The sequence below is a fragment of the Cygnus atratus genome, chromosome Z (assembly GCF_013377495.2).
Source record: "Cygnus atratus isolate AKBS03 ecotype Queensland, Australia chromosome Z, CAtr_DNAZoo_HiC_assembly, whole genome shotgun sequence".
NCBI classification, from domain to species: Eukaryota; Metazoa; Chordata; class Aves; order Anseriformes; family Anatidae; genus Cygnus; species Cygnus atratus.
The window spans coordinates 52,448,084-52,476,036 of NC_066396.1; the positions used below are offsets into that span (position 1 = coordinate 52,448,084).

Genomic DNA, 27,953 nt, shown 5'->3' on the forward strand with positions numbered 1-27,953 from the left:
CAGCAGAGCACAGCACGTCCTGACGCCTGCGGGCTTTGGGGAGCGCCGCTCACAAGCGCCGTCGTTATGGGTACGCAGCCTGTTTTGTGCCCTGTTCTTCGGTAATCCCGAAATCCCCCCTCTTTCTTCATTTTTTTAAATTCAATCTTTTTTTGACGAGCACGTGGTGCACTCCGTTCCTCTTCCCCTTCCTTACGTCCACCCCCACTCCTCGCTTCCCCTTCCAGCCCCCTTCCCTTCCCTTCCCTTCCCTTCCCGGCCCGGCCCGGCCCGGCCCGCCCACACCCCGCCCCGCCTCGCCCGGCCCGGCCCGGCCCGGCCCGGCCCGGCCCCGCCGCCGGCCCGGCCCGGCCCGGACCCGCCGCGCCCACCAAGCTGGGGCCGCCCGCGGCCGCGCTGCCCGGCTCCGCCGCCGGCGCTGCGGGGCCGGCAGGGCGCCACGGCCCGGCCCGGCCCGGCACGGCACGGCGCGGTGCGGCACGGCACGGTACGGCCTCGCGGGAGGGCGGCTGCGATCCGCCGCGGCCGGCGATGGAAGATGGAGGGAGGCGGCGGTGCGGTAAGGGCGGCGGGTGCCGGCGTGCGGGAGCCGAGCGGGAGCCGGGCGGGCGGCGCGCCCAGCCGGGGGCACCTCCTCGCCTGCCTTTACTTTCCCTTTTTCTTTCTTAACACTTTTTTTTTTTTTTTCCCGGTCTTCTCCCGTATCTCCTCTCCGTTTTCCTTTTTTTTTTTTTTTTTTTTAACCTTTCTCTTTTCCCTTTTTTACCTTTTCCTTTCTTCTAGCTTTTTTTTTTTTTCTTGTAGCTTTTTTTCTGTATTTTCCTTTCTTTTTTTTTTTTCTTAGCTTTTCCTTTTCTTTTAGCTTCTCCTTTTTCTTTTAGCTTCTCCTTTTCTCTTTTCCTTCTTTTTTTCTTTTTCCTCTTCATTTTTTTTCTTTTCCCTTTCCCCCCTCTTTCCCCACTCTTTTCCCCCTCTTTTCCCTTTTCCCCCTCTTTTCTCCCTCTCCTCTTCTTTCCCCCCTCTCCTTTTTAACGTTACCTTTTTCATTTTTTCTCTCTCTCTCTTTGTGCATAGCCCTAAGGGGCAAAAACTCAGGGCCCACTAAGGCACTCACTACTGGTAGCTCCCCAGAAGCACCAACATCACCAGAGAGGCAGCGCTGGGAGCCCCCATCCCAGGGCTGGGACCCCCAACCTGCATCTTGTATGGTTGGTTTTGCTTCTGTCTCTGTGCTAATGTAACAAATCAGCACTGTTGCTGCACTGACAGGCTCTCTTAATCATGCCAAATTCTTGAATTAAATGAGATGTAGTGCAAAAATCAGCATCTTTGGCTGAGTTAATAGCATTGTGCTTTCTGAGGAGGAGTAGGGTTGAGATGAATTCACCAAAGGTGTAAAGTTTTACAACATTGAACTTGCACAGGGACACTCCTGCACTATTAGGGTGTTATCGTAAGCCCTGCTGCCGTGCTCAGAAGCCAAGCTTCTCAATGCAAACATAAACATAGAGTTGTAATGAGCTTGAACTTCACACAAACTCACAGAAGATGCTAACTTCTCACATAGACGCAGTATTTCCGTGCCATAAACAACAATTACGTGGCTCCCACATGGTGCCAGTTAGTATATTGTCAGGCAGAGCACATCTATGTGTTATTGAAGTGATTTGGGTGTGTAATAGGTAACTGCAATTACTTCTGCTTTTGCAGCTTCAGTCACACTTTAATTCTGTCTGTGCGTAGGGCCATTAAAACAGAGAGTGAAAATCAAATGCAATATTTCTAATGAAACTGCTGGTTGCGTACACAGTTTTTAAAGCAGTTTTAATAGGCTGCTGATAATCATCCAGGCCTTTCTGGTTTAGCTAGCAGAAAGGAACCTCTTTCTACTCAAAATGCACTTTCATCGGTCACATCCTTAGTTGATGTGCTTTAGCAGATGTTACCAGTTTAACACTAGCTCTAAGTCTGACCTAGCCCTGTTGATTTGCACACGCTGAGAATTTGGCTATACAGTCGTTGGTTTTGGGAGTATGCCTTTGGTGGGAGAGAAGGTGAGGTTAAACCATGTAGGAATCCCTGTGCAAATGCTCCCATTCAGTTATAGCCTTGGTTCACTGTAGAAAAGAGTGTAAGAAATTCCTTTGTGGTAGTGGTGATGTTAAAAACAATTTCAAGAATGTTATGCATTGCTCTCCTCTAAACTTGATACACAAAAAAAATAGGACTTCTTGATAGATAAAATTCTTGCACAATGTACCTGTATGAAGGAGGTCCTCTTGTGCTGCTGGTGCTTGAGCGGATTACTCTTGCCATTTCTAATGCCATCAGATTGAAAAGAAGAGCGGTGAGGATCCTAGTGAACACAACAGATATTTTTTCTTCCTCCTCCTCCCAGGAAGGCTGCTGAAACTGGGGGAGCAAGAATTTCTTTGCTGTTGTCAAACTGGGTGGCTAAAAGACCTGAATGCAGTTCAGAGCAATTCCCCTCCCCACCTCATCCTCTCTGTTCTTGCCCATGTTACCAGGAGAGTTAGGCTTTTAGATTTCAAGCTTGGATTTAAGAGGCAGGTTGGAGTTTGTTTCCTGTGGGATGAAGAGGCAGCCGGTCTGCATGAGGATTGTGGACTGGTGCCACAGAGCATCTATGCAGACAAGCAGCTGTCGTGACGAACATGCTATGCTTGGAACGAACATCCCAACTGCTGAGAGCTTTGATGTTGGGGCTGGTGGCCATGGTGGCGTTAAGTCGTGCTCCACACGTGGCTGTCGGCATGTGGGAAGGATCCTTTGGCCACAGCTGGTGAACGGTCCTCGTGCATGAGGCACTGATGGTGACTGGAAAGGATGTCTGCTCGGTGGGGACATGGGCTGACAGGCCTGGGAGCCAGGGTATGGTTTTTTGAGTTGCTCAACTTGCTGCTTTATGGAGTACCTCTGTTTAGTTACAAGGGTCTTGAGCGAGCTAGTGCCTTGGGTTCTTCTGGAAGCTGTGCCCTGCACTGGTGGTTCGAAGGTTGTTTAGAGGTAGCACAATGTAGTGGTTTGGGGAGGAAGCAAAAAGTAGGGATGAAGGAGACAGTGTCTGGTGAGTGCAAGTAGATGGGTGTCTGGGGTACCTGGTAGCAATCTTGTCATGCTTCTGAGGGCAAGGTTGTGCAAAACCAACGAGCTGTTGCCAAGGCTCAAAGTTTGAGGCAGCCAGAGCATCCCACCCCATGTCGGCTCTGCGGCTGGTGAAACGCATGTGGCTGCTGGGATCTCCGGGCTGCAGCATCTGGCGGCCTTGGCCAGCACCAGGCTTGCAGGCCTGGCTTGAAGAGGTGGGAGAAGTCTTGGGACTCAGTGACATGCGTCCTCCTTTTGCCATGAAGGGCTGCTTTGTCACCTTGGTGGAAAGCTGCGCCTGAATCCTGCCAGAGGGGGGATTTCTCTGTCTTGCTGTCCTGCACAGATCTGCTTGGTGGCCTGGGCGGCTGCCATGTCCCAGGGGGATGTACAGCTGGGGGTCCTTCCTCTGGAGGTTCAGCTGAGAGGGGTATCTGTGATCAGAGAGCTCCTCCAGGCCGTCACCATGCGGAGCAGCAGGGACACAGATGGACCGAGGCACGTCTTGAGCAATTTGTGTCTTCAGAGTCTGAATCTCCTTCTGAGGGGATTTCTATGCTCCGGCACCCGTGGTAGCAGAGGTTATTTCCAGTCCTTTTTTCCTGTTTGCACTGAGATGAAGCTGGGTGGGGGCGTTGAAATAGCATGTTTCTGTGGGATGAAAAAGCTATTTCAGCCCAGTGGTAAGTGCCTGCCCGACACTTTCAGACCAGCCCTAAGTGTCCTGTTCCTCTCAGGAATTACACCATTTGAAGTATGTTCTTGCAGTGTGTTTCCAGATGCTTTTTGTGAGCACGCCCCCTCCTTGCTCTGGGACTTTTCTTGCTGTCACGCTGGCTCCTGCCGGAGACCACAGGCCCCTGGGATGCTAATGCATCTGGGTATTCGTGCTCTGTGTCTCAGGCAAGCACGATGGGTCGTGGATGGGGTGTAAAAGCAGGGTGGAGTGAAGCTGATTCCGGGTGAGGCTAGGTTGCCATGGGGTTGAATGAGGAGTGAGAATAGCTCAGGTATTATCTAGCCCTTGAAGCTTGAATTGCTCCTGAATTGACTGTACTTCCTGGATGCTGTAAGCAAACAAACCTGCCGGGGCACAGGATCAAGCTGTCTGTCAGAGCAGGAGCTCTGCACCTCCAGCAAGTGCCTCAGCCACCAGCTCCAGCTGCTGGAAACGCATAGTGTTTGCCATGGCTTGCTTTCCTAACTGTGCACTGTACAAAAAGATTGTCGGTGCCACGACTGGTGTCATTAGCCTGAGGAGACCAGGCTGGGGTGGGCTTTTGAGGCTGGGCTGCCAAGGCACACCGGTAGCTGTCATGCTTACCAAGGGCTTCATGTTGTGACCACAGCAATTTTTTTTGATGCCAGGTAAAAGGGCTGAACAAGAAGGCATTGTCTTGAGTCTGTGACACAGTAGTTTGGGAGGACTAAGGAAACAACTCAAATGGCAAAGATTAAACAGTCGAGACCTCCCTTTTTGCGGAAGCGATGAATGCGGCATCCTTTCCTTTCTTAGCGTGAAATGCCACAGTGGAAGAGGTGGCTTATCTCCAAATTGTACTCATTATTATTTCACAACAGTTTTCAAACAGGAAGTGTCACTGGGGTAATAACCACATCTCCCAGGCTGGACAAATGCCAAATGCAATGGCAAGATGCACTTAGCCTGGGATATGGCTGCATTTCGGCCCTAATAGAAGAACTGGTACCAGGAAGGAACTTCCTTCAGAAGACGACAAATTTTAGCACCAGTGAGTTCTGGTTTTCATCAGCTTGGTTGTGTGTGGAGTCTCCGTGGCCTAATGAAAACAAAACAACAAAAAAAAGGAAGAAGTGTGTATTAGCTTCTCCACCAGTGGGACACGTGTGCCAGCTGGCCTACTTTGTGCTGCTTGCAGGGAATATATAACTTCTGGTGTCTTCTCTTCTGCCTTCCTGCCATGGTTGGAACTGCCTGGTGGCTCCTGGCCATCTATGGGGCCACGGCTGCCTGAGGGTGCCAGTGCTGGCACTCCCTAACTCACGCTTCCTTAGCAGGCAAACAGTCTGCTCTTGCAAAAACATCTTTTCAGTCCTCCAGTATCTGCACAGCAGGAGGCTTACATAAATTTAGTTGGTGTGACTCCTAACTTCTGCCTCAGTTCTGCCAGGGGAGGACAGATCAACTCAAACTTCAGTCAGGTTGCTGACCTGAATAACTTCTGTTAAATCTAGGTAAGGTTTGGAAAGAATAATGGAGGTGAACATTGTAAAATTAATTTAAATATGTGATATGAAATAATCATGCAGGGTCAAAGAGCTGTTTCTAAGTTAGAGGCAGATATATACACATCTTTGCATGCTCTTTTGTTGTGTTGTAGCTCTACAGCTTGTCTTTGCCTCAGAGGAAATACAGGTTTTTACACCTTTGCAAATGTAAGTTCTTCCAGTCGCTCTTGTGCAAAGTGCTTTTTCCCCCCCCCCCCCCCTCACTGTTCCATTCCCTGAACTTGAGGTGCAAAGAATATTATAGTCACTTCGAGCTACTGTCTTAGACCAACCATGTTTGTAACGCTGATTTGGGAAAGGCAGATGAACTCTCCTGATAACTCTTCTCTTTCTTTACATCCATCCATAAAAACAGTGTTTTTAGCTCAACATAGGGAATGTACAGCATGTGGGAAGGGATGAGCTTTGCAAGTTCTCAAGTCTCAGCAGATGTTGGCTTGGGTTTTGAAAAAAAAGTAAGTTGCTTAAAGATACAGATGTAACTTCTGGTAGGCTCCTGAGGCACCAGATTTTAGCTTCTGTGGAGCTGAAATCCATGTGGGGCAACTGTAGCTGTCTAAACATTGTTCTGCCTTCTGAGATACCTAAATATCATGGAAGTGCAATACCTGCTGAACAGAAGCAGTCTGTCAGTTTGCTAAATATACTTGGAACAGATTGGACAAAAAAAAGTAAATGCAAGATGTCTAGTACATGCACTGCTGAATTCTCTGAGTAAAAAAATGCAGGCTTTGTGCTATTTTTCTTAGATCAGGACTCCATCCCAATGCTGTCTGAGATAACTAAGAAAAAAGACTTGTATTGTGACTTTTAATGTTTTGGATCTTTTTACTCTATCTGTGCTTTATATTTAAGCAGGTGGTTCTTCATGCAGTGAGCTGCAGCCTACCTCTTGATGGGCTTGCTTTGACTTGATCTGTGTGCTTACCTTAGAAATAATGCATAGACATCTAGAGGTCTATACAGCACACATCAAAAATCACTGACTCGGCAAATAGAAAATGCTGAGTGACCTTTAAAGGTAAAGTGTAATCATAAAGACTTTGAATTAAAATGCTGTACACATTCACGCAGTTACAGCTCAGACAGTGTCAGCCTTTGCATAATAAAAAGCATTTAATTCAGTATAGCAGCTGACTGCTTCCTGACAGCTTCGACCAAACAACAAAGCAAACATTTCTTTAAGGGGAGAAAAACTGAAGTACAGGTGTAGAACAAGACTAACAGACTGAAAACAAAGTTTACCTGCAGCTGTTTGATTCTGCTGGTAAGGAATGCATTTTTAGTCACGTTTCCCATGGCTTTTTCTGAGAGGAGACTCTTGTGCCTAGTTTCTGAATTGAGCCTCTCATCAGACACTGAACTTTTGTGAAGTGTGCCTTTGAGGACAGAGAATAGCCTCGATAGTATCTGCGCCCTGTTAGTTCTGCTCTCTTCGTCCTGAACGCTTCCCAGGAGGCTGTTCCTGGTAAACAAATTCGTCAGCGTCCCGAGCGCGATGAAAAGCCTGCAGAGCCCCAGTTCCTTTTGGCAAATTCCTGGGGCGAGTGAGGGTGCAGGGCGTGTGCCACGGAGAGCCCTGCGGTGGGGACGGAGGAGTGGAGCCGCCTGCCCGGCTGCAGAGCCCAAGGGCTGCCTCGTGCAGGGAGATGCCAAAGCCTGGTAAGCAGGTAAGAGCAGACGGCTCTTCTGGGTTAGACCCACGGTCAGGTCAGCCCAGCAGCCTGTAGGTGGTCATGGATGTCCGCAGGTGCCTGGCAGGAGCTCAGCGTGGAGTATCGTGAGGTGGACGTGTTTTCTACCTGCGTGGAGGATTTGTACCCCTTGAGATTGTTTGCCTTCCTTTTCAGCTCCTGTAGGCTTCTGGTTTCCATGACATTGCTTTGCAGGGAGCTCTCTGGTTTGACTGCAGACTGTGTGGGGAACCATCTCCTTCTGCTTGGTCTGATGCTGACTCCTAATACCTTCTTCTGATGTCCTCTGGCTGTTGTATTAAAAGAGGTAGTGGGTCACTTCTCACAGGCTTTTCCAGACCCCTTGTGCCTGCATGCATCTCTGCTATATATCTCTCAGCCATCTCTTTCCTTTAGTTGGAAAGCTGCATCTGTTATCCCTTTGTATAATTCAAGCTTTTCTGCTGGAGAATGGTTATAGGGAGTGCCCTCACACCAGTCCTTTCCTTCCTCCCCTACCTCCTGTCTCTTTGCAGATATCTCCCTGTAACTCCTGATAGTTAGAAATTAGTTTAAACCATAGGATGAGTTTTCTTTTCTTCCAGAACCTTTGCTAGCATTGACTTCGGCAGCCCCAGGTGAGGTTTAGCCATGCAAAACTCCTGTTCTTTTCAGTCTTAATCTATTTACTAATGCTTTAATTTAAAAATTGCGAACATGTATATTAGCATGTGGGAGGGTGTGTGAGGAAAACACGAACATGGTGTTCGAGGTCATACAAAAATAAAAACTATAAACCTTAGCGGTCTTTTTGTGAGCACCAGCACTCTCTCAGCTCTCTCTGCTGTCATTGCATTGGCTTTCACCAGCTAGCAAGTTTATTTTAACTCTGTCTTTCCCCATTTCATCCTGTTACTTAGGAAAGGGACTTAAGAAAAGCTCAGCAGAAATAGTCTTTTCAGAACAATTAGCACAACCTGTCAAAAGCATGAAGACTTGCTAAGTTCACGCCCACACAGGAATGATAACCCTGCTTAAAAACAAGGGCTGACCATTAATGGTACCGGGCCCTTGGGAGGCTTGTCCATCCACGACAGCAGAGGTAAAGCTCTCGCTGCATGTCTCCATGAAGAACTGACCACAGCACGGCAGCCTGGCTCAGATGTTCTCCCATTTGCTCTTCTGGCAACTTGCTGGAGAAGGCTGCAGATCTCTGGAAACCTTCCATCCATCATTCTTGCCTCTCCCTTACGTGTTTTTTCATATATTTTTTGAAGCTAGCTCCTTTACCAGTTACTGTGTTTCAGCTAGTCTCTGAGGAAGCTTCTGGGCTGTGGAAGAGAACATCAAGGTAGATACCTAAGCTCCTCCTGAGAGCTAAAACTCACCAGGTCAGGGAGTATGATAGGCTCCTGAGAGGCATTTGGCTTCTTGCTGCAAGGGATGCTGATGAAGAAGTGAGGATAGGACAGTCCTGGAGTTAGAAATGGTCTGAGTGTGTCTGTGAAGTCTTCCACAGCTGACTTCTAATATACTTAGTTCCCACCAGCTGTGCAGCCGAGGGGAAGGTGGTCAGCTCTGGAAGGAGGAGATGTGAAGCTATGAGAGGGCAAAAACAGGGCTCCCCCAAGGCTCCCTCATGGTGTGACTTAGCTGTGGAAACCCCTGCGCCAACTACCCAGTTCCTTCCGGATCCTCCTGTAAGCCTAGAAGAATTAGATTAACAATTTTTTTCTGGGGGTAGGGTGGCAGTGTTTTATTAAGAAAGGTTGCAGTGGTCTCCCCAAGGGCAATTTCACTTCCCTGTCCTGGCTCACAGCCCTTCATGAGAGGTCACAGAAACACAGCATATCCTGAATTGGAAGGGACCCTCGAGAATCATCGGTTTGAACTCCTGGCTATACAAAGCACCACCCAAAAAATCAGGCCATATGCCTCAGAGCGTTGTTCAAACGCTCCTTGAACTCTGGCAGGCTCGGTGCCATGAGCGCTGCCCTGGGCAGCCTGTGCCAGTGCCCGACCACCCTCTGGGTGCAGAACCTTTCCCTAACACCCAGCCTGACCCTCCCCTGTCCCAGCTCCATGCCGTTCCCTCGGGTCCTTAGACACCTTCCTGCTGATGTGTTTTAGACATGACAGGGTTCCTGCTGTCCAGCATTTTGTCTGCTCCTGAAGGCTCAGGCTTGAGCACCCATCCCGTTCTGCTCTTTCCCGAGCACCATGTTATCAAGTCTCCTGCATGGAGTCACCGTGGTCTGTCTCACAACATCTGTCCTGTCAGAAGGTCAAAGGGACTCCAGGCTGATTTTTTTTCAGTTAATTATCTGCTCCTTTAAACACTTCCCCCTTGTTAGACATTTTCAGACAGAACACAACCGTAAGTGTGAATGCTTCAAGTGTCATGGGTTCACACCATCTCTTTTTGCTCAGACTGGCCCGTTTCTGGTGTCAGCAGCTGTGGACAATGTTGTTTCCTGCTGCTGAGAGCCACGGAGATGGAGCCCAACTCTCCTATCAGTTCAGCTCCAAAAGGCAGGGAGAGAACCAGACTTTGGTGTTCCTCAGTTAATGCTGTGTGGAATGTAGGTATGTAATGGGAAAAAAAAAAAAGTCCCCAAGAAGAAAACAGTCTGTCCCCAAAAGGTCCTGGCCAGAACCTCAGTTAAATTCAAAAGACGATGCTTTGGTGCTTTCTTTCCGTGGAGAAAGGAGAAGCATTTCCTTCAGGTTTTAATGACTCAGCCATACCATCTAAATATCTGGGGCAGTTTGAGGGGAGCTCATAACTGGAACTGAAATCAAATTCACCCAGCAAGAGACGTTGCGCTTCAGGAAAGCTGGCAAACAGCTCATGCTTTGGGTCTGGATCAAGCCACCTTTCAGGGACAGACTGTGGCAATGGTTTTTCCTTGCAGCTACTGACCTGCTGCTCCGGTTAGCATTCAGGCAGCAGAGCTGGGCAGAGATGCTGTGTGTGATTCATAGCCGCCTGACTTACCTGGATGTGGCAGCTCACGCCAGAGGAGCAGGACCCCTGAGGTCTGAACATCCTACTGCTGCTCACTTTGGTGCTGAAACATGCATTCAGCAGCTTTGCTTACCGTGATAGCCTTAAAACACAAGTGCTGTGGGCACTTCCTAAGCAATCTCCTCTGCCTCAGGGAAAGGATGAAACACCAGCGAGGTGGGAGCTCTGCTGGCTCATGCCAACGCCTTGTGCAGGATCAACAGCAAGGTCCAGTGTGGTGCTAGGAGGTCTGAGGGGTGAGGACTGGCACATGCAAGCAAACGCAGACTCACGAACATTAAATGAAATTCTCCCAAGAGGCAAATGCAGGCTCCCCAACTCCCAACCAAGATCCGAGACCCAGAGGAGCAGGCTTGGTCAAACATGATCAAGGAGGCAGAAAGGGCTGCAAGAGGGGTGAACAAATGGGCAGGTGCTTGCTGCCACTCTGCCCAGAGCTTAATCGGACTGAAAAACGGTGTGTATGTGGCTCATGAGAAATGAATGTACAGCTGGGCTGATTTAAGGGGATTGATGCTCTGAGTGACCGTCACCCTCTCTGGTGGTGACAAACACCAGACGCATCAAAAGTGGTGGTTAAAGCCCTCTGAGGGAAGCAGTTGTGAAATGAGATGGCCCGGGTGCAGATTTCTTTGCTCTTGGGCTGAGGGAGAAGGCTTAAGCAGGAGGTTTTTTCGTCATCCTTTCCAATCTTGCTTTCTTTTAATCCTTGCTAATGCAGCCTGGAAAGCTCCGGGAATATTTGCCCAGCCCTCCTCTGAGCTCCAGTTTCAGGGGCATTACAACTTCAGCAAGATTTGGGCGAGTGGCAGATTGAGATAAGAAAAGGAGAGCAAATTTTTTCTCTTTGTTTTCTAACTCTTCTTCCCTCTGTCTCTAAGGAAGGACCACAGTAAAGCAATAGTCTTAAAATCAGTTCATGCCTCACAGCATTCACATTCTCTCCCTCCCCCTCTCTTTTTGTTTTTAATATTTTTTGTTTGGATGAAATACCATGACCTTATCCTCAAGCCTGGATCTGGAGGCTGTGAACTGCTTTACCTTTATACATCCTTATATCGCTCTGACTGCCTAGATAAATGTCAGGCTCAGTTGTTTCCATACACCAGCCACTATATGGAATTCTCATCAGCAGCGCTGAGCACTTCTGAAAATAAAGTTCTCTCTTTCACGTGCCAGGACGAAGGTCTTGCAGTCCTTGCCTAGGCACCAAACTGATAAATGCTGCCCTGTAAACTGAAAGATCGTTCATTTCATCCTGTTACTGGGTGGTGCAGAGGGTGTTGTGAACTGAAATCTTTTTCAATGCTTCATGATAAGGTATAGGCAAATACAGGCATTTGGAAAATGTGTTTGCTGACAAGGAAGCTTAGTGCAGCAGATGTCTGTTAAGTCTTGAAGAGCAGTGCTGAGGGATCGAGATGCTGTATCTCAGAGGTGTGTAGATCAGAAATTTCTGATTGTTGAGGAACTGGACTGCTCTGTGCATTTTATTTACTATTTCATTCATGTGTAGGTGGGATTTGGCACCAGCCAGAAGTTTAGCCATCGCATCCCATTGCATCAACTGCATAGGCTGAATTTTCATCTGGCTCCATAAGCTGCTTTTGACCAGGTTATCTCAGACTGAATCTTCTTCTGCGTGCTCTGCGTGTACCCGTTCCTTTCCCAGTTCTTCCTGCCCCATATCCTGTGAATGAACACATCATCGTGGTCATGATATAATTCGTCTTTGTGCTAGAAAGTCTTTGCTCTATTTCTCCATGCTTTTCCTGAAGTATTTGGCCAACTAGAGTTAGGAGGTCCATCAAAGTAGCTATTGGAGCCCTAGTAATGGATAGTTAGGCCAGTGAATGATAAATACATCCAAGAACCTCATGTATGACTGCTCAGTTATTACACATGTGAGCTGGACTCAATTCTGCAGAACTGGTTCAACACGGAGGTGTGGGAGAAGTAATAGGGAAAAAAGTCCAGGAAAGCCTGGAGCAGTTCTAGGGCACGGAGCAAGATGGTTATTTGTCAGTGTGGTCTTAGAAGAAAATGTAATTGTTGTAGAGCTGGCCTTGGGGGAACGTATAGATTTGTGATTCCATCCATCTCTGATTAAAAGAGCCTTGACTGTGTGTTGCTGTGAATTATGTCTCCTGTACTTTGAATTTCTGTTTGTAGCTGACGCTTACTCTAAGGTATTTGTTGGAAGTGCATGAAAGTTATTATTGTCCTGGGGGGCAGAATGTTCCATCTGACTTTTTTTTTTTTTTTTTTTAAAGTATTTTTGTAAGCTAGGGCTTTTGCCAGCGTGAACCATGAAATGACTTGATAAGCTGTAAGAACTGGCTGCCTGGCTGCCTAAGACATAGGATGTGAATACAAAGGTCACCGAAGAATTTATAGAGTTAATGATTTATTTCATCTGTCACTTCAGACAGAAGAATTACAGGCTCTGTCTTGCCCAGCTGGATAGCAACTTAAAGCTGACTGCAGACAGTATTTGCACTACACTTTATTGCTGGTGTATACTTCATCGTGGAGATTTGATTTGTCCTCACCTGTGCAGAAAAGTAATTTTCATGTTAGTCGTGCAGCCTCTCTTTCCTCTGAGAAACTGGACCTTTTTCTTTCAAATTGCTTCGTATGAGTAGGAGGCAGCGGGTATGTGCTGGTGGCACCAGGCCTGCGTGACACCAAGATGCTTTATCTGCCTGTCCATCCGTCCTCCCAGGTGCTCCCCTGGTAGCCAGGAGGACCACCCTGAGCCTCCTCATGACTGCACAAGCAGGTCTGACTTGTGTGGTGGGATCATAAAAACAGGACGGATTGTCATCCTGATTTAGGTGGTGGTGGTCAGGCACAGGCCTGGGACCCTGAGGACAGGGAGGACAGGGATTGTAAAACATCACTGGCCATGTATTTGCTTGCCTTATTATCCTTTTTCACATTTCTGACCCTCCATGTTGTAGTCCTGTCTACTCCCTTCTTCACCCCAGTCTCTTCTCAAAAAAAACATCCTTTCCAATTTTTTTTTTCCCCATAGGTCCCAGTTTTGTGACATCCTTACTTGAATTTACTGTTTCTGATACTGATATTTGGATTCAAGAAATGTTTGGACAATGCTGTCAGACATATCTGATTTTTTGACGGTCCTGTGCAGATCCAGGTGTTGGCCTTGATGACCCGTGTGGATCCTTTCCAACTCCAAATATTCTGTGATTCTGTGCTATGGCCTAGGCACTTTCAGTCTTAGGTGGTGTAACTGATATGGTTAGCCAATGCTGCTGGCCTTGCAGTGCCTAAGACTGCTAAAGGGGCGCGGTGTTGGCTGCTCTAACGATCATTGCCTGATACTGAAATGTTTGGGTTCAAAGACTCAGAGATGAGCCCTTCAAAGGCAGTGTGAGTTCGCTCAGGTCTGCTGTTCTTGATCTTAGTGGTGGTAATGGTGTGATGCTAATAGAGATAAGTGAACAGTTAGCACTTTGAAAATCCTTCCTGACAGCCCACCTGAATGGATTTCGTGTTCCTGCTGCCATTTTTTTTTTTGCTAAAAGATAAATAAGCTTTGTTTATTTTGACTCTGCAGGCAGAAGCACTTGTGTGGGATAATGATGTATCAGCTCACGCCCAGACTGTTGCCAAGGCCAAATATGAATTTTTATTTGGCTTGGAAGAAGAGAAGCCTTCAGAAATGGGTAAGTGCTATTTATCACTAATGTGTGCAAAAACATCCTCTGAAGGCCCTCAGGAAGGAATTGCAGAAGCTGCTGCTGAATGACCCCGCAAGGGCTTGCTCGCTGTGCTACGCTGCTCTTCGCTGGCACGCAGTGCAAGTACCAGACCAAAGGACCCTGATGGTTTGGCCACAGCAAATGGTAGCAGTTCCTTGTCTTATGCCCCCACCTGTCTCTTTGGCTCACCTGGGCCACCTTGATGTGACGGTGGGGACTTGGGTGCCGGTCACACTCAGCCAAGGGGCTGGCGGAGGAAACCTCAGCCCTTCTCTGCAGTGGAGCCATCTTAGCCACGCGTCTGCACTCTGCATGCCAAAACATGGCTCTGCCTGGCAGTCCTTCCAGGAATGTGTCCTTTGTGAGCTGCACGCTGCTGTTCCTACAGCTAGAGGTAGATAAGATTTTAATTTAGATATTTGAGGTGGTACCTGAACTGCTCCCTCCTCTGTATTTAGTAATTCATGTTATCCAGACATAGTATCTAATTTTATGCCTAAGGATCAATCTTGTTTCTATGTTTTCCTTGTAAACAGAGGGCGTTTTCTACCTTTTCCCAGTCCAAGCTTAGAAGAAAAATAAAATAGTAGTTACTATACCTATTTCTTTTGCTTCATTTTAATTACCACCAATCCCTGCCCTCTTTGCAAAAGCATTTCCTCAGGCTGTTCTCTTTGCACCTTGATCCTTTCTAAATTGCAAACTTTCTGGAATGTCACTTTTAATTAAAGAAGATTCCCTTCCTGCCAGAGAAGGGCAGCACTCTGTACAGAAACAAGCTGTGTATGGTCTTCCACTTCAGTCAAGAGGAAAAAAAAAATAAAGAGAAAAAAAGAAAAAGCAGAAGTGAGCTCTGGAAAGTGACAATTTCTCCTGGATTTTCTAAAGTTATTTCTTCCACTTGGGAAATCGTAGTTGCAGAGCAGGGGGAAGAACAAAACCACACAGATGCTCCTGTTTAGGAGTTTTGAAAACTTACAACTTGCCACAAAAATGTATATCACATTATTACATGAATCACAATGACCTCATTTCTTGTTTGGGGAGAGACAATGTGAGAGCACTGTCAGCAGGCATTAGTACATTTCCGGAGATTGGCATTAAATAAAGCATGCTGTGTCTAATAAATGCAAGTGAATCTATTGTCATTACTAACCAAAACAATTATCAAATGCGATGAGCATTCTGTGCTGCATGGGTACTTAGAGTTAAAATAAAGGGCGGCTTTATTGGCTTAAGTGTGTACTTTGCCATATTTTTCCTGTGATGCTTCTTGCCTTGTTTCTGAATCTCCTTCTGTACCTTTATTAATCAGAAACTACCAGTAGGGGCTAACACTCAGTGAAAAGGGAGTGAATTCCAGGGAGAGTTTCCAAATATTTAAGTGGTTAACGTCTCACATCTGTGAATTATACCCCACAACTGTGTTGTAAAGGTGCTTTTTCTATACCATTATGCCCACAGAGTTAATGACTGTGATAAAGACCAAGCAGAGTCTCAGAAAGACTTCCCTTCCCGTATGGCAGATTGGTCCTTCTCCTTTTAGCAGATTCACAGAAGTCGAAATCCAGACGGGACCTAGAAGAGTCTTCTCGCCCTGTCTCCTGGCCAGCTAGACCTGTACTTGGCCAGCCTGGGATTTGCAGCCCCCTTTGTCCCTTTGGCTGTGATAAAGGTCTGCCAAACTGTACTGCTTCTGCTGTGTGTTTTCCCAGGATGAGAATATGTGCTCTCCTCAAGGCCCCTGTTCCCCCTGCCCAAAACTCAGGTTCCCTGCTGCACAGCATTGTGCCTACCCAGGCTGGTTTCTTGCTATCACAGGCAAAGGAAGTCTCCTTCTCCTGGAAGATGCCTGGCCAAAATGGGTGCATGAGAATGGTGCTGCCCCTTCTACTTGTTTTCTTCAAGGTTTCAGTTGCTTATTTACTGGAGGTGAATGATGGCTCAGATGGCTGGCTCAGATCACAGTAGTACAAACCCAGGACCCTGTGCACATAGTCGTAGTTTCCTTTGATTTAACCTATGTTGAAGATGTCATGGCATATCTGCAGGGGATGAAGACTGTTTCGGAGGAAGCAGCTATGCCTGAAAGTCTTTCTGTCCTTCTCTGTGTTAGATGGGGAAGGGAAAAAAAACACCACTGAAAATCCAAACCAACCTTCTACTTTCTAAAGTTGCTTTTAAAATAAAGACGACATGGTTTTCATGGGTCAAAGTATGTAAGGTTTCAGACAAATGAGTGACAGCAATAGGGCCCAGGAGCAGCACTGGTGTTTAAACTTAATCAGGAGAACAGCTTGTCGCTGTGGGCAGTAAAGCTGAACTTTCATTTATCTGACCTAAAGAGGTTTCACTCGTGCCTTGGCTGGCCTCAGAAAATGAGAACATAATACATAAGCTGCCGAATGGCTTAATTAGTTCTGCCTCCCAGTTTATCCTTTCTCTCAGACACAGCCATATTGCCGAAGCCCTGCTGGATGCTGTTGAGAGTATGATTTTTTTAATTGGGTAGTGAAATACTTGCATTGGAGAAGACACTTCACAGAGAGGGACAATGACTGGGGGATGGTGTAGCAAACACTTCTCTTTGCCTAGGTCTCTCTCTGGAGACAGCAGGCTGTTAATAAGCTGCTGTGCTGATTTTTGCCTTCTAGGTTTAAGCTAGCGGTCATTTTCACAGGTGAGAGGAGAAAAAAAAATGGTTAAATGTGTGTAGAAGAGGTGTTTCATTGCTATATTCAAATGTACGTGCTAATAAAGCTACCACATTGCAAACAATTCCTCTTTTTTCTCCTTCACTGCCCTCGGTCTGTTTTTATTTGGGAGATTTGCAATCCCAGATCGTCTCTGTACTCGCCTCTTGGTCTTCAGCGTGTGACTCTCCTGTCTGGCTTTCCTTTCTCCTCTGTCCCTGGTTCTCCTCTGTCCCTGGTCATCCTCCTCGAGGCAGGGGGTAGATGTATCAGCACAGAAGCAGGCCCCTGGACCCTCGTTGTGTGCAGGGAGGATGAGGGGACATGCATTTTCCTGCAGAAGCTTGCTCGTGGGGCTGCACCGTGCTGCCTCCACAGCCTTGCGGCCCTGCTCCTCGGTGGAACCCCAGCCTTCTGCCTCCAGCAAAAGAAAATATTTTCTAAAATCTGAACTCAGCCGGAGCGGACAAGACCTCTCCTCAGCCGTGTTAACATAAAGGGCACTTGTATGGGTCTGGAAACATATCCTCCTCTGGAACTGGCCATGCAAACAGTGGTCTCTATTGAGCAGCTCTATCTCTTAGGCTTTGGCAGGCTGCAGAGTACTGATTGTTATGACTTCGCAGTTCATACATTTAAATACCAAAAAAAAAGAGTTTTGACAAAATGAGTTGAAAAAGTTCTTCCTCAGGGAAAGAAAAATAGGGGGGGGGACACCCTACATTGTAATTGTACATTGTACAATTGTACATTGTACACCCTACAAAATAATTGCTTAAAGAAACACGAAATCCAAGACCTCCCTAATCCCTGTTATTTGACGAAAGAAATCCAAGGGAGTTGTTAAGAAGCAAATATCTGCTTAAGATTCATGAACAGTCTTTTCTCTGATACTTCTAGGAGGGGAAAGCTTTCACCCCTCCTCTGTAACTAAGTGTATAATCTCATTCTTCACAAAAAAAACCCTGTACAAGTAGTTCCCGGGTTGCTATGCAAATCTGGTCTTTTCCCAACAGCTGCTGGAAGGAGCTTGTTTTTGAATTCCTGGTGAAACAAATAGCTTTTTGGAAAGCCTGTCAGTAGCTGTTTTGTGTACAGTGAGGTGTCATGAGGCAACTGAGCTCATTTAACAGCTTGCTTCTGCCAAAAGAGATGGTCCCAGCCGCATGCTGCCGCGGATTGTCTCATGCTAGCTCTTGTGCTCATCTGTTTTCTTAGCAAGTGCAAGCCAGCAAAAATGGAGTAAAAAAAAAAAAAAAGGTCTAAAAAAAAGGTTTAGTTTCTCCTGGCAGTGCATGCTGAATCACCTTTCCAATGGTCAAACAGTGCCAGAGCTGACATGCAGAAGAAAATGAAATGTGTACTTTAACCCATGCCACATTACCCATTCCTGAACCTGAATCATGGAAATGAGTGCATTTGCTCTAGAATTTCTTTGGCTTCTTTCAGGAGCTGAGGAAGCACATGGTGGCTGGTTTTTTTTGTACACCCTTTTTCACAAAATCACAGAATAGTTGAGGTTGGAAGGGATCTCAGGAGATCATCTAGTCCAACCACCCAGCTCAAGCAGGGTCCCATTGAGAACATTATCCAGTATTGTGTCCAGACGGTGGCCCTATATTGCTGATTTAAGCAGCCTTGAGAAAGTTACCCCGTTACCTTTCTGTAAAATACATATTGCTGACTTTCTAGGTTGACCTTTGCTCTTCTGCTTTGCTTTCTTTCTCTTCATCACTTCCAGTCATGCATGTCCAGCTCTGCTGCATCCTCCTTGCACTGCATAATGTGACACCTTCCCACTCTGAAACTTCCCTTACATCAAATTTGATCACATACTGCATCATTCTTATATTAGCACGGATTGCTAACTGCAGTCTTCCCCAGTACTTTAACCACATCTCTGTCCATTTCGATAACACCACCCTTTGTCATGTTTTCCTTTCTTGCTCTTTCGCATTTCCAGGCAGTCTTGAAGGTCTAGGCACCCTGGGCTGCTGTTTTCCTCTGCAGTTCTGCTTTCCTGTGAAGGTACAAAACAGTGTTTTCTGAAGGTTGAAGGGCTGCTGATTGCAAATCCACGTTGCAGTGACCAGAGCCTGTGAAGATGAGTATGTCAAATGTTCGTTTTAGGTATGTCCTGCAACATTTAACAGGGGTACATGCAAGACTGGATTCCTGCATAGCTAAAATCTGTGGTGCCCACACGCTCTTAATTGAAATTCCATCGTTCTGTCGAGCCTTCTTGAATCTGTAAGCTTAGTTTTTGTTCTTTCTGGGGCTCTACTGCCATTTCTGACACAATGAAGACCAGCAGGAGTTTTTAAGTGGTGGTTTGGTATCACTACATTTTATCCTAATTGTCCCTGATGTTTGCTGTCTTCTTTGGCTGGCAGTGAGGCATTACGCGAGGTCCGTGGCTCTGCAGGAGGAAATTGCATGTCTTGTGACCTGCACTTGAAAGCTGGGTAGTTCAAGTTATCGTAACCTACAGCTGCAGGGAGGAGATTACCACATCCTTGACTCAGTAAACAACAAAATTGTTTGAAGGCCAAGGGTTTAGTACAAATAATAGTTAAAACATGGGCTGTTTGTTTATTGTTTTTTTAAGGTGCAGAATTAAACACTCAGCAGCTAGGAAATGCCAGAGTTGAGGCAGTAATTACCTCCCCATTTGTGGGCTGCCGGCTGGAGCGGCGCAACGCCCTGACGCCAAATGCACAAATATTTGGGGGCCTGGTGATGCTGGCAGCCCCTTGGTGGTGGCTGGCCTTCTTCGGGCACCTGGAGCATACGGGGTGCAGGCCGAGCTCAGCAGCAGCTGAGCAGAAATGCTTTCCCAGAACAACAAAGCCAAGTCCACAAGGCACAAAAGGAGGGGCTCAGCTGGCTGACTTGATCGACCGCCGTATGTGGATGCAGTGGGGCACAGCTGCATCGTCACTTATCCTCGCCATCAGCTCCGCTTCTCTCCTTTGCTACAGCCCTGTCATCTTTTGAGACAAAGGAGGTAGGCAGCACACAGACAGGAGCCTTCCATCATGTTGTAGCCTTGGTTTATCTCTAAAGGCTTCTGGAGAAACAGTATACTCTCCTGCTGCTAAAGGAGACATGATAATGAACATGTAGAAGACGTCTAATTAAAATTACATGGGTAGATGAAATTCTGGCTTGTTGCCACACTGTAAAATGTAACATGCTACAGCAAATATCTTTCCTATTCACAGTTCAACACTTTAACGAGCGCCTTCTGCTCTGGACCCCCGCGTTGTTTATTGACCACCATTCAGCTTACTGAGGAAGGGAATCTCATTCACCATGCTAGCTTGCTGAAGAGTACCCGTGCAACATCCAGCTGCACCTTTAGCAGCAAAGACTCTGAACCTGGGAAGTGCACGTCCCTCTATGCCCTACTTTTATTTTAGCTGTGTGCATAACTCAATATCCAGCTCCTGGGGTGCTTTGAAGACTGCTTACCCAGCTTTCTCTTAGCCCAGCTAATTGATCCCGAATCTCAAAATGCAATAAATGACATCCTCTCACAGGGGTGTGTCTAGTTTCCTCAGTAGCTGCTGCAAAGATGCAGGGTTTCTCAGATTGGTAAGCAATTGTGTGTTTTGTTTTTGCTTTTTTTGTTTTTAAGCCGTCATTTCTACCTTGAAGTCTGGAGTGGTTTCTTTATTTGAGAATATCTTTCCATTTAAAGTGCTTTTTGAGGGTTTTAAAAAGATTCTTTAAAAAGACAATATTTTAAATACATAAATGCAAGTGGGTTCAGGGAGCTACAAAGTCTTCACTTTATAGGCGCTGTGAGTGAGTGTCAAAGCAGCTGTGGGTTGTCACTGCTCCAAAAGTTTGTGCTTTCAGCTTGAGGTTCTTAGGGAGCTTTTTAAATGTTTCTTGATATCACTGTATCTATCTGCACTTGGAAAATCACCTGTTAGGAGCTTCCTTTCTAAATCACAGCAATGGAAAAATTATAAATTTAGGATTCTTTTTGGATTTGCCATTTGAATTTTGAGCTTAATGCGTATATTTTCCAACTTTTTTAAACCAAAACTTAAGGTTCTTTCTGTCACTGCAGGCGGTGTGCCTTTAAAGAAATGAAATGCTTTGCATATAACAAGACCCACTGACGTCAGGGTAGTGAGCCCAGTTTTTCCCTTTGTATTCCCTCCCGTTCCTCCTTGTGCTAGCAGCTGTTTCAGTCTACCCATTCGCTTTCCAGGGTAATGACTCTGGGGACCAAGCTATCTCACTGACCATCTGTGGCCCATGCAGCAATTTGTAGTGGATAATCCCTCACACTAAGCTCTCCCAGCACGTGCTGTATGTTAGTTTTGGACTGGGTCCTCTTCTGAGCTCACTGTGGGCCTGTGAGCTGCTGCGGCAGCGTGCCTTCTTTCCTGCAGCTTGGGGAGCGATGAGGTGCCCAGTGGAGGGCTTTTAGTTCAGTGTGGTTTGAGTTACACCGGAGGCTTCCAAACCCCATTTACCACTGGGAAATGGCTAAAATCTGTAAAAAGGAATATGTAACTGAGTCTCAATGTTATTTACCTAAGGCTTTCCATCAGAAAGCCCATGATGTGGAATACAGCTAGAAGACTTGCAATTGTAAAAAACCACACATGCATACGCACATATATTTTACATGCTGCTCTTGTCATTGCTTTCTTTGTGGACAGGCTTTACACTCATATCTCCTCCGTCTTCCTTTCTCAGGCAGTGACAACCTGCCTGTCACATCATCACCGACTGCAGGAGCTGGAGCTGAAGGAGCTGGTGGAGATGCTCTTGGTAAATGTACCTGGTGTGAGAGTGGCTGTCCTGTGGCAGACTGAAGGTTCACCTAATGCAGCCTCTTGTGGCCAAAAACCAGAATTTAGGGAACTAAGTAAGAACTACACAGAGCAGCACTTCTCTGGTAACTTCTTCCAGCAACCTGCGGGTCAGAGGTTTCCTGAGCAGCACGGGATGACCTGGTCCTTCCTAGCACTGGATGGACGGTGTCCTGCCCTGTGCCGGTCAGTTTAACTTCTGAGCTGTCAGCCACCACTGGGTCTGCGCCCTTGGGGCTCACCAGTGACCCTCTCTGGTCCTCTCTTATTGGGGTGAGGGATCCCAGTCTGCATGGTCGTTTCTTATGCATAGGCTCATCTGTATCCTTGGCTCCCCTCACCTCCACTGTGTGTTTGCTAAGGGAAGCGTGGAGGTGGCAGGCATTTAACCTGTGCTTACTTTATAGGCACCTCTCCCTTACCCCTTCGCCCTGCTCTCCCTACTTCTGTCAGCTCCTGTATTTCCACCAACCTGATTTTTGCGTAATGCTGATGGCCTGGTGGCGGCCTGGCTCCAGCTTCCCCAGGTGAGCAAGCTGCCCAAAAGCCCAGAACAACTGCAAGCTGCAGAAACCTGTGCGCCCAGTGCGTGCAGCGAGATATGGTCATTTGCAGTCTGCTTAGAAATCCTCAGTGCTTGCATCGTGTAAATCACTCAGCTTTGGCTAACACAGGACTATCAACGGCACGGAGAATGACATCATTTGGCAAAAGGGCTGCTGACGGTGGCGTGGCAGCATCCCTGCTCTCCCACAGGCAGGGGCCGCTCCAGCTCAGCCTGCGCAGGCACAGCTTTATAAATCCAGATAGTCTTAGTTACCACTGAAGTTGCTGCCCGAGGGAGTGCACGATGCCTGTGGCTTCCCCTCTCCAGAAAGGTGCAGGAATGATACCGTGCCGTAACTGCTGTGATCTGTTCATTAAACTTTGTCACCCAGAGATCATTTCCTTGCAGTGCACCCATTGTTTTTACGGCCCTAATTTGCCATTTACAAATAAAGGCAATACATGCCCGCAACAGGAGAAGATAAATGGTATGATTCTGCATGCAGTCTCACCTACGTGCTGCTAGTGATCAGCGCAAGGAGCTGCAGAGAAATAAAATGCAAGATGCCTGCACTGTTGTGTGAAACCTTCCAGCTCAGTAACACTGAAATGCCGTCAGGCGCCTTCTGCTCTGAAACCAGCATGCCACTCTCAGGATCACCATTCTGCCCCTTTATTCCTCTACGAACACGGTTATAATAACCGGCAGTTAAGCACAAACATCGCCCTGGCATATCATCAGGCAGCCTGTGCTGGAGGAGATTTTTTTTTTCCCCCTGCAAGCTGCCAAGGTGGACTCCTTAGCTCCGGCGATAGACTGAATGAGACTGCAGTTCCCCCATCAGTTTCATAATACTCAGAAAGCTTCCATTTACATCATTGTGTGCAGTGCAGGGCAGCAGCTGCCAGGAAATTTGAAACTATTTTGATTCCAGTTGACTAGAACAGCAGCAATTGAATTAGCTGGTATCGCTATAGATAAACTGATGATCTGTGCATTTTATTTCTTTGACCAATGGGTAACTGCTGGAGCTACAGTAACCTCTGTGAGTAAGGATACTGTTCAAGCAAATATATCTGATTTCTCTAGCTAGCTAATCTGTCTATCTATCTATCTATATACTGTATAGAGAGAGAGACACACACCATTCTTTTGTAAAATGTACCTGTAAACAAAATGTCTGTCTATGCTTGTAACTTGTGTTTTGCTTCCTAGAATTTCCTTTTATTATGCTGTAGACAAGCTTGATTGAAATGGAGTGGCTATTTACCTATGAAATATCATATCTATGCCTGATTTAAGTCATGAATTCTTTCAACCTCTGGTCATAAGAAAGGCTGACAGCTGCTGTTAGGTTATATTTGCCCGTTTTCTCGCCACTCGCCCCCGTGCTGTTTTAGCTCTTTCTCTCTCCTTTTCATTTTTTTGCTTTGTTGAAAGAAGTCACCTTCAATTCAAAGTAGAAATTGGTGTTACCTGAGAGTGTGTGTCCTTTCATTGTTTGTTTGGTGGTGGGTATTTTTTTCCCTGCTCATCTTCAGTGCGGTCCTTAAATTTTGTTGTTGCCTTTCTAGCCTTGTTTGTAATGCAGTCATATTGGGGGATGGGGTTGCACAGGATATGCCAGTAGCTGCAGCAAGACATGATGCTGTGGTGGTGGATGGGAATAAGGGAGGAGTTTCCCTTAAAGAGCTCAAGCTCCTCCAGATTCGGGCACCTGAAGCGGTGCACGGAGCCACGGGGAAGGCTTTGCCCCTTCCAGGAGCAGCTGGTGGTGGTGGTGTGCTGCAAGGAGCAGAGGCCTCAGCAGCATGGTGTGTGGTGCTACCTGGCGCAGGGGGAACAGGCTGTCGCTTTGGTGCCACATTTGATTTTTTTTTCATCAGGCACCGAATTAGGCAATGTTTCTCCAGGATGCTGTGAAGGCGAGAATCCCATTTGCTTGCGGTCACATATTGCAGCAGCAGAAGTCCTCCCAGAGCATTGCTGCTGCGACCTCAGGGTAGAAAAGGCCTTAAGTTTCTACTGTGAAGGTGCCCAGGTGAAGCACTTGCAGCTTGCACGTATGGCAAGCTCCTGTACGTCTCTATGTGCCTGTGTGTTCTGTACTCATGGCTTTTCCTGAGTGTACCAGGCTCGCCAGAGGGTTGTGTTTGCTTCGGAGTAGGTTGTGAAAGACGTTCAGGAGGAGAAGCAAAGCAGAAACTTGTTTGGGACTGTTCACTGCTGCAAGCGGTGGCCATCGGTGATGGATGGGGCATGCAGCAGTGTGTGCGGCATTCACTGCCAGAAATAAGGCCTCCTCTGTTTTCCCTCCTGTCAGTTCAGAAGCTAAGATAGCAATTAGCAGAGATGAGCCTGGCCCCTTGGCAGGAGCTGTGCGCGGTGCCTTGTTGGGGCTTGGCCTCCAGTGCGTGTTGGCTGCATCCCAGCCCCATGGGGGGCCGGGGGGACACCGATGCTCTGGGCTTCCTTCCAAGGGGCCCAGAGAGGCGTGTGGGTCAGAGAGAGGCGTGGGGGTCCAACTTGTGTGGGCACTTCCCATTGCCTTCCTTCGGGATGTGCCGAAGTGGGGGCATGGCCATGTGCTGCCCCACGGTGCCGGGGTTTTGGGGCTGGAGGGGCATCTCCCATGGGGGGCACCCCCTCTGGTGGGTCTGCAAGCTAAGAGATGCTGTAGGTAGAGCTGAGCCCTCCAAGGAGGGTTTACTTACATCTACAGTGATGGGGCAGCAACTGGCATTAATGCTGCAGCACCCTAGCATCGTGTGGATGTGTGACCAAATTTATGTACATTGGGGGCTGTTTATCTGGGGCTCCCAGTCACTTAGAAAAGTCACTGTGCCTGGAGATGCTTGTGTGGAGAAAAGATACCACTGTCTTCTTCAGACTCATCTGGTACACCCACACCTGTGGGCTTGGAAACTCTGTGACAGAGGCAGGCTAGCATTGCAGATGTGGACAGGGCATCCCTGCTCCTCACGGCCCCATGGGACCTTTCTCTTTGGTCAGAGGCTGTGTGACTTTTGCAGCAGAGGTCCCTGCTTTGCCCAGGCACTGTCCTCAACAGCAGCTGAGTCATGTAGGTGAAACCCGACCCACTGAAGTTTCATTCTGGAGTGATTAAATCAAAGGCATGGAGATTCTGGAGAACCTACTGGGGAAGAAGCTGTGGTTTGGTGTGGTCCGAGTCTGCCATTTTGATCCCATGCACACACACACTATGTGTGGTATTTACCCTGTGGATAGAACTACTGGCTAGTTAGCTGCCAGGTGTGACCTGCTTCTCCTTGTCTTCATAAACCGCTGGCAGATATATAGCCATGTTAGTGTGGTGCTGAACTCACGTTAAATTAGCCTCCCTTTTGCCTTGAAAATCATTAACCACAGCGATATGACTTCCCCCTCGGCAATGGCTCGTGGCCAGCTCAGAGAGGAGACGGGCATGGGTTTGCAGAGCAGCACCCAGTGATGCACCCCAAGCAGGGCAAAGTGTCCAGATGCAAGTGGGTGTGTGGTTTCAGAGCTGTCCCTCTTGACATTTTTCGGACTAGGTGTTTGGGTCTTGCCCCCTCATTGTTTGGTTTAAAGTAATTTAAACTCCAGGCTAGGTCTTTCTAGAAGTGTGCAGTGAACGCAGCTGCTTCTGCTTTTTTTCCAAAAGCTCAGCTCCAGCTTGGACTGTAATATCAGGTGGCCAGATATGCGTCAGTGTGCCATCCATGGGTCCCTCTGAGAACAGCTGATTCTGTGTTACCCGAGAACAATGGGAACCACTGGGTGCTCGGCTCCTTTGAAAATGCCACCATCAGTTTTCTCTCCCTCTCTGTTTACATCGGTTTGAAAAACAGCACGAGGAGGGAGGGGTAGCGAGCTTTTTGTGAAGCACTGAATTTACTTTTTTTAGCAGAAAATGTGAGCTACTCGGGATGCGTGTATTACTGCAACGTGACCTTCACTTACCTGAGTTGTTAAAGGAGGAGGGTAGTACTGGCAGAAAGTTTAATTGCCCATTAATTGCTGTATAATTTAACTAATTGGTGTTGTGGAATATATAGGGTGTGGCTGATTACCTTCCTGGTGTTTCATCTTTATAAGTGAAAATGACCTAGAAGTGTTTTTTAAGTGAAACCACTAAATATGGTGCATGCTGTGGATAGATGTTAAATTTCTGAATATCTTCTTCCTTCAGCCTTTGTGTTTGGCGTGTGGCCTCAGACTATTCATGGGCCACTGGGACCCTTTCTGAAGTGTAGCAGACATTTTTGGCATTCCTTCCTCGGCAGTGCAAGCTTCCAACATAGGGCTGCCCAAAAAACTCATATGCAGGAGGACCAGTTGTGGATAACTGCAGTGTGAGAGCATGCAGAAATGAGTTAAACAGAACGGTATTTTCCCTGCAGGGACAAACACAATTGCTCTGTTCTGAGAAGGCTGGGATGGGGTGGTTAGGCTTTTTGCTTATGCACACAGTAGATAAATCCACACTCTTTTTTTTTTATTTTTTTATTTGGCAGGTAGTGGCCATGGAAGTAATACATTGCTCCCCCACACCATCATCAATGAATTTCCAGAGTACGGCACTATAGAGCCAAGTGGAGACGCACTGAGGACATCATCAGAGGGCCAGGCAGAGCCTGTGACGTGCAGCCCAGAAGGACGGGACGGTCACCAGGTACCCGGCAGGCCTCCTCAGCCTGCGGCTTCTGTGGACGAGTCTAGAGCTCACGCTAAGGCAGCGCAGCTGCATGCTGCAGAAGAAGGCTTACAACCTGTGGGTAACGTGCCAGAGATTATGAAAATCTCTCGACGGCTAGAAGTAACAAAGGTGCAAGAGAGAGCAAATACTTCTCTTGATTCAGAGACGCACATGGAAAAAAAGAACGTTCCTGGCAGCCAAAATGTGCAGGCAGCCAGAGAACCAGTTCCAGCAGGCCAAGAAAAAACCTCAGACATGCCTCTTCCATCTGAGCGAACAGCTGAGGAAAAAATGCATTTGATCGTAGGGAAAGATCTGGCTGCAATATGGACTGGAGAAAAGCAGTCCGAGTCCTTGCAAGCCACCAGTAATAAAACTGAGGAGGTCCATGCAGCAGAGGAGACAAGCTGTCATAGACCATCTGTGACAAACCTGGAAGCAGCCAGCAGAGTGGAGGGGTGGGCGCATTTCGAGGAGTTTTCAGTGTACAGTCAAGGCAAAATGCAAATCGGTCCTGAGAGGAGGCTCTCTAAAGAGGCAGCTGTGAGCAAACACGTAGAATTTCAAGGGGTGGAGATTTTATGGCTGCAAAAAGCAGAGGAGCAGAGCAGAAAGAAGCATTCGCTGCTGGAGACCGCATCCGTGGAGAGGAAGGCATTCCCCAAAACATCCAGCCACCCTGTGCCACCAATGGTCTCCCCGGGCTTGGTTACCTCGCCGGACAGTGCTTGGAGCGAGGTCTGGGAAGACCCCAGGCTGGGAGCTGCCTGTGGAGCTGCTCCTCTGGCGTTGCTTGATGAAAGTGGGGAGGATGAAGTTTTTGTGAAGGACAAAAAGAACCGTGGAGAGGAGGAGACCACTGTGCTAGTGAGAGGCCAGGGCAGGTGAGATGGCTTCTGGGGGTTGTGGGGCGCCGGATGAGTGTCTCTTACTGCGAGCACGGGACTTTTGCCTACCCCTTTAGGAGCTGCTGGTTTGCCATCAGTGGCAACTGATGTTTGTCTGCAGCATGGTGGAAATGGTAATGGTTAGTGTGCAGTGGTGGCCAGTGGGCTGAGTCCTGTCCACACTGTGCTGCTGGAGTTGGAAATCAAACTCAGGTTTGGAAGTGTGAAAGTGTCTCTTCCAGTCTGCCCAGTAATGATTGTGTGATGAAGCAACTCTGGCAGGTGTAGCTAGGATGATGTGAAAAGCTGCTGGCTTCCCTCAGCTGGAAGGAAAGCTCAAAAAAATAGCCAGTAACCATACACAGTGCTCTGCCCGCCTGGTGCCACATGAGGGCCAGGCCCATGGGGCTTCTGGGCCGGGCTCTTGCTTTCCTCTCATTTTAGAGGCCTCCTCCAGCCTCCCAGAGCCTCTGGCTGGGCTTGTGGC

At 47.6% G+C, this 27,953-nt stretch overlaps 1 protein-coding gene across 6 annotated transcripts in view; it reads left to right on the plus strand.

Annotated features, from left to right (window-relative positions):
* The first annotated feature begins 434 nt into the window (after nucleotides 1–434).
* The window catches only part of LOC118260091 (PH and SEC7 domain-containing protein 3), a 109,491-nt gene continuing 81,972 nt past the window's right edge, over nucleotides 435–27,953 (plus strand). For 5 of the 6 annotated variants that reach the window (XM_035570088.1, XM_035570085.1, XM_035570084.1 and 2 more), the window contains exons 1-3: nucleotides 435–559; nucleotides 13,661–13,769; nucleotides 26,398–27,463. In XM_035570088.1, coding sequence (XP_035425981.1) covers nucleotides 539–559; nucleotides 13,661–13,769; nucleotides 26,398–27,463 — 1,196 coding nt within the window. In that variant the 5' untranslated portion in view covers nucleotides 435–538. The remainder of the gene's footprint in view (nucleotides 560–13,660; nucleotides 13,770–26,397; nucleotides 27,464–27,953) is intronic. The other variant, XM_035570089.2, reaches the window with a different exon arrangement.